The following is a 14325-nucleotide window of genomic DNA, read 5'->3' as shown; positions in this document are numbered from 1 at the left end:
CCCATCAGCTGCCCCAGGACCCTGTCAGTCACCCCCAGCCCTGTCAGCTGCACTGAGACACCCATCAGCCGCCCCAGGACCCCGTCAGCCACCCCAAGACCCCATCAGCTGCCCCAGGACCCAGTCAGTTGCCCCAACCACGTCAGCTGCCCCGAGACCCCATCAGCCACCCCGAGACCCCCATCAGCCACCCCCAACACCATCAGCCACTCTGAGACCCCCATCAGCTGCCCCAGGACCCCCATCAGTCACCCCCAACCCCATCAGCCACCCCAAGACCCCCATCAGCCGCTCCAGGATCCCCATCAGTCACCCTCAACCCCATCAGCCACCCTGAGACCCCCATCAGCTGCCCCAGGACCCCCGTCAGCCACCCCCAACCCCGTCAGCCACCCCAAGACCCCCATCAGCTGCCCCAGGACCCTGTCAGTCACCCCCAACCCCATCAGCCACCCTGAGACCCCCATCAGCCGCCCCAGGACCCTGTCAGCCACCCCAAGACCCCCATCAGCTGCCCCAGGACCCAGTCAGTCGCCCCAACCACGTCAGCTGCCCCGAGACCCCCATCAGCCACCCCGAGACCCCCATCAGTCACCCCCAACCCCATCAGCCACCCCGAGACCCCCATCAGCCGCTCCAGGATCCCCATCAGTCACCCTCAACCCCATCAGCCACCCTGAGACCCCCATCAGCTGCCCCAGGACCCCCGTCAGCCACCCCCAACCCCGTCAGCCACCCCAAGACCCCCATCAGCTGCCCCAGGACCCAGTCAGTCGCCCCAACCACGTCAGCTGCCCCGAGACCCCCATCAGCCACCCCGAGACCCCCATCAGTCACCCCCAACCCCATCAGCCACTCTGAGACCCCCATCAGCTGCCCCAGGACCCCCATCAGTCACCCCCAACCCCATCAGCCACCCCGAGACCCCCATCAGCCGCTCCAGGATCCCCATCAGTCACCCCCAACCCCATCAGCTGCCCTGAGACCCCCATCAGCTGCCTCAGGACCCCGTCAGCCACCCCGAGACCCCCATCAGCTGCCCCAGGACCCTGTCAGTCACCCCCAGCCCTGTCAGCCGCACTGAGAGTCCGTCACACACCCCCAGACCCTGTCCGCTGCCCCCAGACCCGTCAGCCACCCCGAGACCCCGTCCATCATCCCCAGACCCCTTCATCCATCCCCAGACCTCGTCCATCGACCTCAGACCTTGTCAGCCACCCTGAGACCTCCATCAGCCACCACAAGACCCCATCAGTTGCCCCCCAAGAGTCCGTCACCCATCCCCAGACCCCGTTAGCCAGCCCCATGGCCCGTCAGCCACCCCAAGACCTCCATCAGCCACGCCGAGACCCCGTCCATTGTCCCCAGACCTTGTCCATCAACCCCAGACCCCATCAGCCAACCCAAAAGCCCCATCAGCTGCCTTGAGACCCCGTCAGCCACCCTGAGAGTCCGTCACCCGTCCCCAGACCCCGTCCGTCATTCCCAGACCCCGTCAGCCACCCTGAGTCTGTCACCCGTCCCCAGACCCCGTGCATTGTCCCCAGACCCCGTCAGCCACCCTGAAAGTCTGTCACCTGCCCCCAGACCCCGTGCATTGTCCCCAGACCCCGTCAGCCACCCTGAGTCTGTCACCCGTCCCCAGACCCCGTGCATTGTCCCCAGACCCCGTCAGCCACCCTGAGAGTCCGTCACCCGTCCCCAGACCCCGTCCGTCATTCCCAGATCCCGTCAGCCACCCTGAGTCTGTCACCCGTCCCCAGACCCCGTGCATTGTCCCCAGACCCCGTCAGCCACCCTGAGTCCGTCACCCGTCCCCAGACCCCGTGCATTGTCCCCAGACCCCGTCAGCCACCCTGAGAGTCCGTCACCCGTCCCCAGACCCCGTCCGTCATTCCCAGATCCCGTCAGCCACCCTGAGTCTGTCACCCGTCCCCAGACCCCGTGCATTGTCCCCAGACCCCGTCAGCCACCCTGAGTCTGTCACCCGTCCCCAGACCCCGTGCATTGTCCCCAGACCCCGTCAGCCACCCTGAGTCCGTCACCCGTCCCCAGACCCCGTGCATTGTCCCCAGACCCCGTCAGCCACCCTGAGAGTCTGTCACCCGTCCCCAGACCCCGTCCGTCATTGTCCCCAGACCCCGTCAGCCACCCTGAGTCTGTCACCCGTCCCCAGACCCTGTGCATTGTCCCCAGACCCCATCAGCCACCCTGAGTCTGTCACCCGTCCCCAGACCCCGTGCATTGTCCCCAGACCCCGTCAGCCACCCTGAGTCCGTCACCCGTCCCCAGACCCCGTCCGTCATTCCCAGACCCCGTCAGCCACCCTGAGTCTGTCACCCGTCCCCAGACCCCGTGCATTGTCCCCAGACCCCATCAGCCACCCTGAGAGTCTGTCACCCATCCCCAGACCCCGTCTGTCATTCCCAGACCCCGTCAGCCACCCTGAAAGTCTGTCACCCGTCCCCAGACCCTGTCCATCACCTCTTCAGCCACCCTGAGAGTCTGTCACCCATTGCCTGACCCTGTCACCCATCCCCAGACCCCGTGCATTGTCCCCAGACCCTGTCAGCCACCCTGAGAGTCTGTCACTTGTCCCCAGACCCCATCCATCGTCCCCAGACCCCGTCAACCACCCTGACAGTCTGTCACCCGTCCCCAGACCACATCCATCGTCCCCAGAACCCATCAGCCACCCTGAGAGTCTGTCTCCTGTCCCCAGACCCTGTCACCCGTCCCCAGACCCCATCAGCCACGCCAGGAGGACCCAGGTGTTCAGGCAGGGTGTCCCGGGGGAACTCACCAGTTTTTTCCGTTTCCGTGGTTTTCCGGGTTTATTTTCCTTCTGCTTCCGGGGTCCCCGTTTCTTCTTCTTCACCCCCAGAGCCCCCTCGAGGCCCCGCAGCAGCTCATCGTCACCATCTGCAGGGACACGGCAGCCTGAGCCGCAGGGACGAGGACATGCGCTGGTGGCTGTACAGGGACGGGTGGCTGTGCGAGGTCCCCTCCGCAGCCACTGGGACGGTGACACGCAGGAAGGTGGGTGACAGGGACAAGTGGCCATAATGAGGCCCCCTCCGTGGCCACCAACCCACTGACGCACACAGACGCAGGTGACAGGGACAGGTGGCCATGCTAAGGTCCCCTCTGCAGCCACCACGGTTGTGGCATGCAGTGAGACGGGTGACGGGGACAAGCAGCCGCACTGAAGCCCCCTCCACAGCCACCAGGACTGTGACACCCATAGAGGCGGGTGACAGGGACAGGCAGCCACGCTGAGGTCCTCTCTGCAGCCACCAAGACAGTGACACACAGCGAGGCGGGTGACAGGGACAGGCAACCACACTGAGGTCCCCTCCATGACACCAGCATGCTGACACACACGTGAAGACGGGTGACGGCCACAGGCGGCCACACTGAGGTCCCCTCCATGGCCACCAACCCACTGACACACACAGAGGCGGGTGATGGGGACAGGCGGCCACGTTGAGGTCCCCTCTGAGGCCACCAGGATGGTGACACACAGCAAGACGGGTGACAGGGACAAGCAGCCACACTGAAATCCCCTCCAAAGCCACCAGGACTGTGACACGCACCAAGACATCTGATGGGGACAGGTAGCCACACTGAGGTCCCCTCTGAAGCCACCAGCCCACTGATGCACACAGAGGCAGGTGACAGGGACAGGGGACCACGCTGAGGTCCCCTATAGGGCCACCAGGATGGTGACATGCAGGAAGATGGGTGACAGGGACAGGCAACCACACTGAGGTCCCCTCCATGACCACCAGCACGCTGACACACACATGAAGATGGGTGACAGCCACAGGCGGCCACGCTGAGGTCCCTGAGATGGTGACACAGAGGGAAGCAGGTGACGGGGACAGTGGGTCCCCTCCATGGCCACTGGCTTGCTGCCATGTGGTGAGGCAGGTGACAGGGACAGGCGGCCACACTGAGGTCCCCTCTGTGGCCACCAGCACGGTGACACACACGGAGATGGGTGATGGGGACAGGAGGCCTCGCTGAGGTCTCCTCTGTGGCCACTGGGATGGTGACACACACAGAGGTGGGTGATGACCACAGGTGGCCACAGTGAGGTCCCCTCCATGGCCACCAGCATGGTGACACGCAGAAAGACAAGTAACGGCCACAGGCAACCATGCTGAGGTCCCTTCCATGGCCACCAACCCACTGACACACACAGAGATGGGTGACAGGGACAGGCAGCCACACCAAGGTCCCCTCTGTGGCCACCAAATCACTGACACACACAGAGGCAGGTGATGGGGACAGGTGGCCACGCTGAGGTCCCCTCTGCAGCCACCAGGACTGTGACACACACGGAGGCGGGTGACTGGGACAGGCAGCCACACTCAAGGTCCCCTCTGTGGCCACTGGAACGGTCACACACACAGGAAGACAAGTGACAGCCACAGGCAGCCACAATGATGTCCCCTCCATGGCCACTGGCCCACTGACACACATAGAGGCGGGTGACGGGGACAGGCGGCCAAGGTCCCCTCTGCGGCCACCAGGACGGTAACGTGCAGCAAGATGGGTGACGGGGACAGGCGGCCACGCTGAGGTCCCCTCCACAACCACCAGTACTGTGACGCACACGGAGACAGGGGATGGGGACAGGCAGCCACACTGAGGTCACCTCCGCAGCCACCAGGACAGTGGCACACAGTGAGGTGGGTGACAGGGACAGGTGGCCACACAGAGGTCCTCTCTGCGGCCACTGGGACGGTGGCACACACGGAGGCAGGTGACAGGGACAGACAGCCACGCTGAGGTCCCTTCCACAACCACTGGGACGGTGACACCCAGGAAGACAGGTTACAGGGACACGTGGCCACGCTGAGGTCCCCTCCGCGGTCACCAGCCCACTGACATGGAGGTGGGTGACAGCCACAGGTGGCCACACTGAGGTCCCCGGGACAGTGACACACGGGGAGGCAGGTGACAGGGACAGATGGCCATGCTGAGGTCCCCTCTGTGGCCACCAGCAGCACAGTGACACACAGTGATGACGGTCATGGGGACAGCCAGCTGCGCCGATATCCCCTCTGTGGCCACCAGGTCAGTGACACGCAGCGAGACGGGTGACAGGGACAGGCGGCCACACTGAGGTCCCCTCCACGACCACCGGTGCACTGACACACACATGAAGACGGGTGACGGCCACAGGCGGCCACACTGAGGTCCCCGGGACGGTGACACATGGGGAGGCGGGTGACAGGGACAAGCAGCCGTACCGAGGTCCCTTCCACAGCCACCGGCTCACCGACATGCGGTGAAACAGGTGACAGGGACAACTGGCCCCACTGAGGTCCCCTCTGCAGCCGCTGGCACAGTGACGCGCAGCAAGACGGGTGACAGGGACAGGCGACTACACTGAGGTCTCGTCCGTGACCACCAGCCCACTGACACACACAGAGGTGGGTGACGGCCACAGGTGGTCACACCAAGGTCCCCTCTGCGGCCAGGACAGTGACACGCAGCAAGATGGGTGACAGGGACAGCGCAGCCACAGTGAGGTCCCCTCCACAGCTACCAGGATGGTGACACGCAGCAAGACGGGTGATGGCCACACTGAGGTCCCCTCCGTGGCCACCAGCCTGGTGACACACATGGAGGTGGGCGATGGCCACAAGTGGCCACGCTGAGGTCCCCGAGATGGTGACGCAGAGGGAAGCAGGTGATGGGGACAGTCGGCTGTACTGAGGTCCCCTCCGTGGCCACTGGCTTGCTGCCACGCGGCGAGGCGGGTGACAGGGACAGGCGGCCACAATGAAGTCCCTTCTGTGGCCACCAACCAGCACGGTGTCACACATGGAGGCGGGTGACGGGGACAGGCCACCAGGCTGAGATCCCCTCTGTGGCCACCAGACCACTGACACGCACAGAGGCGGGTGACGGGGACGGGTGGCCACGCTGAGGTCCCCTCTGTGGCTAGCGGGTGACAGGAACAGGCCAGCACCCGCCTTCCCCCGGCAGAAATGAGCCCAAAATTGGGGCAGAAAAAGGGGCTGGGACTCCCGGCGCCACTCGGTACCGCAATTACCTTTTTACCCCGTTTTTTGACCTAAAACCAACTGACTTTTGGTTGGGCCTTTGGAGCAGAAACGTTTGGGGAAAAAAACCCAACTTTTTGGGCAAAACTCAAGGATAATAAAACCAAGAGCCACAGCTCAAGGCCTCTTCACCAACGGTACCGGCAACACCCGCTCACACCATGAAAAAAGGGTAAAAAACCACCAGAAATGGGATTTTGGGGTATTTTTCCCCGTTCACAGGAGGCCTAGAAGGAGCATTTTGGTTTTCATGCTGCCAAAACCTGCCAAAATCCCGGGGTTTCACCCCAAAACCCTCCTGGAAATGCCCCATGGAGTGGAGGGGGGGGAGGTTACCCCAAAAATGACACTGCCAACCGCCAGTGGAGGGATACCAGTGTCCCCGTGACGGTGGCCAACCGCTGGCAGAGGATTCCCCAACCGCTCGGCCCAGGGGATGCCGGTGTCACCGTGACGGTGACCAACCGCCACCGCCAGTGGTGGATTCCCCCCTCTTTGACCCTAAAAGCCATCAACCGGTCGGCACAATCGCTCTGCTCCGGCTGATGGTCCCCAACCGCCGGCAGAGGATTCCCCAGCCGCTCACCCCAGGGGACACCGGTGTCACCGGGACAGTGACCAGCCATCGGCAGAGGATTTCCCAACTGCTCACCTGGGGGGGACACTGGTGTCACCGTCACAGTGACCAACTGCTGGTAGAGGATTCCCCAACCACTCAGCCCGGGGGATGCCGGTGTCCCCGTGACGGTGACCAACCGCCAGCAGAGGATTTCCCAACCTCTTGGCCGAGGGCCACCAGCGTCCCCGTGATGGAGGCCACCGAGAATCCCCGAGGACCATCCCCAGGGCGGTGACACCTACATCCGTGTCACGGCCTCGGTTGTCCCCGGTGTTTTTGGCAGCCGGTCGGGGTGAAGCCCGGGAGAGGTGTCACATCTGCCCGGCGGCTCTTGCAACGAGCTGGCACGTCCTCAGCCCGGCGTGTGTGTGTGTGTGTGTCCCCCCGCCGACGTCACCCGTCCGCCCCCATAAATCACAACCGGCGCTCGCTGACAGGTCCCAGCCGACCGCCGGCGGTCAGGGATGAAGCTCACCACCGCCGCTGCCGCCGGGGAGGGAACCCCCGGTGTCCCCGAGCCGCGGAGGGAGGGGGGGTCTGGGCGGGTGACGGCGGGTGCCAAGTTTGGCGTGGGGAGAGGAAGCAACACTCGGCGCCGCCGGGGTCACATTCCTGCCTAATCCCTTGGCACCGCCGGCCAGCCTGCTGCCAGACCGCTGCCGGCAGGGTCCAGGGACAGGCAGCGCTGCCGGGACCACCCGGGTGACGCCAAACCCCACCTCTGGGGGTGTGGGGGGGGCGATGCCGGAAAACGGTAATGGGGGGGGAAAAAAAAAAGAAAAAAAAAAACCAAAACCCCTTGTTTTTTGCTTTTTTCCATGGCGGTGGGACACCCCCGTCCCAACCGGCCGGGCCGGATCCTGCCCTCCCACTTCCCGTCGTGTCCCCCCCCCCGCCAATTTCCCTCCCCCCCCCCCCCGCCGTCACCTTGGGGTGCTCCCCGCAGGGCACAGCCGCTCGCCAGGACGGGGCTCAGCCCCACCGGGCCTGATCCTGCCATTTTGGGGGTGTTTCCCCACCACCACCACCACCACCCCCCCCATTCCCCCCCCCACCAGCAGACATGCGCGGGGAGCCGGGGCGCGTTGGCAAACCATCAACGAGAATTTTCCACACACGTGACGCTCCCACTCCCCGCACCTCGAGAAAAAACGTAGACACCCGGACGGGGGGGGGGGGGGGGTGGGGAGGCGCACACCCGCCCGCTGCCTGTGCCGACAGGCAGCTGCCAGACACAAAGCACCCCCCCGCCCCGGGCGGCCACGGCGGCGAACGTGGACGAGAAAAAGCAGAAAAAGGGAGAAAATTAATGAAAATTAAAAAAAAAAACCCAACAAAAAAACCCCCGGTGAACCATCGTGCAGAAGGGGGGAAAAGGTGGAAAAAATGGGAAAAATGAAAAGGAAAAAAAAAAAAGGGGGAGTGATTCTGCAAAAGGGGAGGAAAGGAAAGAGTTTGAACAAAGAAAAAGGTGAGGCGTCCTCAAAAATGGGGAGAAAAAGCAAAAAAAAAGGGGCGAACGGCGCACCAAAGCGGAGAGGAGCGAGGCGCAGCTTTCCCATCGCCGTTTTGGCTCTTTTTGGGGTGTTTTACCCCGTTTTCTGGCTAGCGCCGGTGGTGGGGCAGCCGGCCCGGCCTTCAGCCCACAACTTGGTGACACGGTGGAAAAAAAATCAACTTTTTTTGTCTGATTTTGGCTTTTTTTAAATGAAAATTTGCCGGTGTGGGTGCTCCCCCCGCCCCGGCGCTCCAACGGAGCCAACGCGTCCCCGGCCGACGCCATTGTTCTCAGCCGGGACGGGCTGGAAACGGCCAAAATAGGGAAAAAAAGGAAAAAAAAAAAACAAAAACAAAAAACCAACAAGTTTGAGCTGCGGAGGAGGGGGAGGAGGTCGGCCTCCCGCCGGGGAAGTGGGGAAAAAGTGTTATTTCACCTCAAATCCGGGGAGCCCCGAGCGCCCGGCTCGCTGTCGGGAGGGGGACGGACGGACGGACGGAGGCTGGCCTCCCGCTGCTCCTGCTCCAGGGGAGAAACGTTAAAAACGTGCAATACTGCTGCTCTGGGGAGAGAAAGGTTAAAAAAAATAGCTATTATTGGTGCTCGGGGTAGGAAAAGTTTAAAAAAAATGGGTCTTAGGGCTGTGCTGGGGAGAGAAAAGTTTAAAAAAAGTGAATTTAGGGCTGATTCGGGGGCGTCGGCGCAGCCCCACGTGGAGCGTTTGCGGGATCGGGGCTGCGGAGAGAAAAAAATAATTAAAGAATTGCCCAAAAAGCCAAGAAAAAGCCAAAGGAAACGGCTGGGGAAGCAGCACTGGCTTGGGGCGGCCGTGCTGGAAAGTCAGATTTGTCCGTTCCTAAGCGGTTTTTGGGGGAAAAGAAGGGGGGGGGGGGGTGTAAAATCCAAATTTACCAATTTCTGAGCTTTTCCAGAAAAGAGGGAGTTCTAAAATCTGAATTTACCCATTTCTGCGCATTTTGCAAAGTTCTAACATGCAAACTTACCCATTTCTGAGCATTTTGGGGGGAAAAGAAGAGGGTCTAAAACCCAAATATACCTATTTCTGAGCTTTTCTGGAAAAGCGGGAGCTCTAAAATCTGAATTTACCTATTTCTGGGCATTTTGGGGGCAAAGAGAGGGTTCTAAAATCTAAATTTACCCAGTTCTAAGCTTTTCTGGAAAAAGAAGGAGGGCTAACATCCAAATTTGCCCATTTCTGAGCATTTTGGGGAGTTCTAACATTCAAATTTATCCATTTCTGAGCGTTTGGAGGAAAAAGGGGGGGTCTAAAATCCAAATTTACTCATTCCTAAGCTTTCCCAGAAAAGAAAGAGTTCTAAAATCCAAATTTACCCACTCCTGAGCATTTTCAAAGCGAGTGGATTCACTCTAAAATCAAAGCCGCTTTTCCAATCAAACTGGCCACTCTGGGCTACGAGACGCCTTCTCCCCCTCCCCGTTTGAGGCCAAACTAGAAAAAGCAAAAAAAATCATATTCAGAAGGGAAAAAAACCCTATCATTTTGCACAGAAACGGTCAAATTTAGGTCCCCACCTGAGGGAAAACCACCAGAAAAGGTGTCTGAAGCCCCAAAGTGTCCCCGCGCTGGCAAATGCGGGTGTTGGGGATCTGCCGGGGTTCCCCGCTGAGGAAAATGGGCGTTTTTCACGCTAAATCTTCGTTTTCCCCATCTCTCACGTTTTTTAATGCCCGCACACACCCCTGAGGGAGGGAATCTCAGCCAAAGCGGCGCCGCAGACCCAAACGGGACGAGTTTGGAGGGTGCAAACCTGCCCCAAAACCACCAGCGGCGCCAAAATTTTGGGTGAAGGCGCAGCCGAGCCGCTGACACCGAGAAGTGGCGCTTGAGAAATACAAGAAACTACAATAAAACACAATAAAATACAATAAAACACAATAAAATACAATGGAAGCGTCCCTTTGGGCCCGGGACAAGTCAGTGCTGGGATGTCGATGGTTCCTGGAGGGGGTTTGGCACGGTGACATCCGTGACCATCGGCACCCAAAACCCTCCGCCACAGGGTGCAACAACCGCTCTGGGTCCCGTCAGGAACCAAACAGCACCCATCACCCCCCGCCACAGGGTGCAACAACTGCTCCAGGTCCTGCCAGGCACACAGCAGCACCCAACACCCCACACCACGGGGTGCAACAACCATCCTGGATCCTGTCAGGCACCCAACAGCACCCATCAACCCACACCGCAGGGTACAACAGCCGTCCTGGATCCTGTCAGGTGCACACCACCACCCATTATCCTTCACCCTGGGGTGCAACAACCAACCTGGGTCCTGCCAGGCACCCAACAGCACCCATCACCCCACACCATGGGGTGCAACAACCAACCTGGGTCCTACCAGGTGCCCAACAGCCTCCACCACCCCACAACCACCTGGGTTCCTGTCAGGCACCCAACAGCCCGCATCACCCCACACCACAGGGTGCAACAACCATCCTGGATCCTGTCAGGCGCACAACAGCACCCATCACCCTTCACAATGGGGTGCAACAACCAACCTGGGTCCTCCCAGATGCACAGCAGCACCCATCACCCCATATCACAGGGTGCAAGAACCAGCCTGGACCCTGTCAGGTGCACAACAGCCCCCATCACCCCACACCATGGGGTGCAACAACCATCTTGGACCCTGTCAGGCACCCAACAGCTCCCATCACCCCACACCATGGGGTGCAACGACCATTCTGCACCCTGTGAGGTGTCCACCAGCACCCCTTGCCCTACAGCCACCTGGGTCCTGTCAGGAGCCCAAGAGCCCCCATCATCCCACATCACAGGGTGCAACAACCATCCTGCACCCTGTCAGGCACCCAACAGCCCCCATCACCCCACACCACGGGGTGCCACAACCAACCTGGGTCCTGCCAGGCACCCAACAGCCCCCATCACCCCAGATTGTGGGGTTCAACAACCAACCTGGGTCCTGTCAGGAGCTCAGGAGCACCCATCACCCCACACCACGGGGTGCAACAACCAACCTGGGTCCTATCAGGTGCCCAACAGCCTCCACCACCCCACAACCACCTGGGGTCCTGTCAGACACCCAACAGCCAGCATCACCCCACACACCACAGGGTGCAACAACCATCCTGGATCCTGTCAGGCACACAACAGCCCCCATCACCCCACACCATGGGATGCAAACAAGCATCCTGCACCCTGTGAGGTGTCTACCAGCCCCCTTGCCCTACAGCCGCCTGGGATCCTGTCAGACAACCAACAGCCCCCATCACCCCACACTGTGGGGTGCAACAACCAACCTGGGTCCTGTCGGGAGCCCAACAGCACCCATCACCCCACACCACAGGGTGCAACGACCATCCTGCACCCTGTCAGCCACCCAACAGCCCCCCTTGCCCTACAGCCGCCTGGGATCCTGTCAGGCACCCAATACCCCCCATCACAAGGTGCAACGACCATCCTGCACCCTGTCAGCCACCCAACAGCCCCCACCACCCACACTGTGGGGTGCAACAACCATCCTGGGTCCTGTCAGGAGCCCAACAGCACCCATCACCCCACACCACGGGGTGCAACAACCATCCTGGGTCCTGTCAGCCACCCAACAGCCCCCCTTGCCCTACAGCCGCCTGGGATCCTGCCAGGCACCCAACAGCCCCCATCACCCCACACTGGGGTGCAACAACCAACCTGGCTCCTGTCAGGAGCCCAACAGCCCCCATCACCCCACACCACGGGGTGCAACAACCAACCTGGGTCCTGTCAGGTGCCCAACAGCCTCCACCACCCCACAACCACCTGGGCTCCTGTCAGGCACCCAACAGCACCCATCACCGCACACCGTGGGGTGCAACAACCAACCTGGGTCCTGTCAGCCACCCAACACCCCCCATCACAAGGTGCAACGACCATCCTGCACCCTGTCAGCCACCCAACAGCCCCCATCACCCACACTGTGGGGTGCAACAACCATCCTGGGTCCTGTCAGGAGCCCAACAGCACCCATCACAGGGTGCAACAACCATCCTGCACCCTGTCAGCCACCCAACAGCCCCCATCACCCCACACCACGGGGCGCAACAACCAACCTGGGTCCTGTCAGCCACCCAACAGCCCCCCGCGCCCCCGGCCCGCCCCCTCAGGCCCGGCCGGAGGTGTCGGGGGGGGGGGGGGGGGGGGGAATCCCCAGCCCCGCCCCTCCCCAGGGGGGGGGACCCCCGCCCGTGCGCGGTGGGGGGGGGGGGGGCGGACACGGACACGCGTGGCGTGGGGGGGGGGGCGCGTGTGTGTGTGTGCAGGCCGCGGCCGTGCCCCCCCCCCTTTAGCTCACGGATGGGGGGCCTGGAGACCGCCCGCACGCAGCGGCGGGAGATGGGGGGGGGGGGGGGCCTGAAACCGCCCCCGCGCGCGCCGGGCGGCCGTTGGGCAGCGCGCGCGGCCGTTGGGGCGGTTGTTTACAAACAGCGCGTGCCCCCCCTCACAACACCCCCGCCCCCTCCCCAGGCGCCGTGTGGCGGGAAGCGCGCGGGGGAACCGTGTGGCGGGAAGCGCGCGGGGGAACCGTGTGGCGGGAAGCGCGCGGCGGCGGCGGCGGGAAGGGGGGGGTGTTTACCTGGCGGCGCCTCAGGCGGCCCCGCGGCGGCGGGAGCGGGAGCGGGGGGGGGCGGCGGCGGCGGCGGCGGCGGCGGGGCGGGCGGCGGCGGGGGGAAGATGTCGGCGGGTCCGCGGTGTCCTCCGGTAACGGCAAGGAGAGCAGCGTCTTCTTCCTCCTCCTCCTCGTCTTCTTCCTCCTCGTCGTCTTCATCCCCCTCCGCCTCAGACACCACCATCTCCTCCTCCTCTTCCTCGTCCTCCCTCAGAGGGGAAGCCATGGCGGGGCTGAGGGGGGCAGGAGGGAGACGGGAGTGAGGCGGGCGGGAGGCGGAGGGAGGCGGCGGGGGGGGGGGGGACCCTCCGCGCTCTCCCACCTCCCCAACCCACCACCCCGGGGTGGGTGGGGGTGGCGGAAGCAGGAGCCGGGACGGGGCGACCCCCCCCCGGGCCGGGCCGGGTCGAGCCCCGGCGGTGAGGGAAGGGAAGGGTTGGACGGTGGTAAAGAGGGGTAAAAAACCCCTCAAAAAGCTTAAAACCCCCTCAAAAAAACTCGTCGGGGGCCGCCCGGGACAGCGTTCCCCGCGAGAGCCAAGAGCGAAAATGGCCGCCCCGAAATTTATTTTTAAATCCGAACCCCCCCCACCTCGGAAGGGAAAAAAAAAAAAAAAAAAGGCAACAAAAAAAAAAAAGGAGCCGGGAGGAGAAGGGGGGGGTTAAAAAAAAAAAAGCGGAAAAAAAAAAATCCCCCCCCTTTAAGAAAAAAAAAAAAAAAAAGCCCAAAATGGCCGGCTGAGGGGGTTTGGTTTTTTTTTTAAAGTCGCCCCGCTCCCGCACACACCTTCCTGGAGGTTAGAAAAGATTTTTAAAAAAAAAAAAAAAAAAAAAACAACACACCAACCAAAAATGCCTCAAGAAAAACCAGGCAGGGAAAAAAAAAAAAAAAATTAAAAAAAAAAAAAAGCTTCCCCCCCCTCGTTGCCGCTACGGCCCGAGCGGGCGAATAATCATAATTCTGCTTTTTTTTTTTTTTGGTTTTTTGGTTTTTTTTTTGGTTGCTTTTTTTTTTTGGCTTGTTTGCTTATTTTTTATATATCTCTCTATATATATAATCTCCGCAGATCCCGGCTCGGCGCGTGAGATGAACAATATTTGTGTATTCCCGGCGCGGGGGGGAACCGAAAGAGGAAGATTTCTGCATAAAACAAAGATGGCTGCGGTAAATTATTTCTCTTTTTTTTTTTTTTTGGCTCTCTTTCTCCTTATACTTCCCCCCCCTTCAATAAAAATATTTCTGGCGGGGGGGGCCGGATTAATCAGTACTCATGCTCAGTGTGACATCAGCATAAATTGTTAAAGGTTAACTAGTTCCATACTAGTCACGCCGCTTTTTTTTTTTGCCCGTTTTCCCCCCATCCACGCCAAAAACGAGAGGGGGGGAGGATTTTAAAACACACATTTAAAAAAAAAAAAAAAAAAAAAGAGGGTGGGTTTTTCTTTTTTTTTGTCTTTATCCCTCCCTTCCCTACTTTTAAAT

At 61.0% G+C, this 14325-nt stretch overlaps 1 protein-coding gene across 1 annotated transcript in view; it reads right to left on the bottom strand.

Annotated features, from left to right (window-relative positions):
- The window catches only part of CHD3 (chromodomain helicase DNA binding protein 3), a 77263-nt gene extending 64120 nt beyond the window's left edge, over nt 1–13143 (bottom strand). The window contains exons 1-2 of the mRNA XM_072848621.1: nt 12811–13143; nt 2804–2922 (exon numbers count right to left, since the gene is read on the bottom strand). Coding sequence (XP_072704722.1) covers nt 2804–2922; nt 12811–13069 — 378 coding nt within the window. The 5' untranslated portion in view covers nt 13070–13143. The remainder of the gene's footprint in view (nt 1–2803; nt 2923–12810) is intronic.
- Between the last annotated feature and the right edge of the window lie 1182 nt (nt 13144–14325).

The sequence above is a fragment of the Ciconia boyciana genome, chromosome 32 (genome assembly GCF_034638445.1).
Source record: "Ciconia boyciana chromosome 32, ASM3463844v1, whole genome shotgun sequence".
NCBI classification, from domain to species: Eukaryota; Metazoa; Chordata; class Aves; order Ciconiiformes; family Ciconiidae; genus Ciconia; species Ciconia boyciana.
This window is presented reverse-complemented; position numbering and strand designations above follow the sequence as displayed.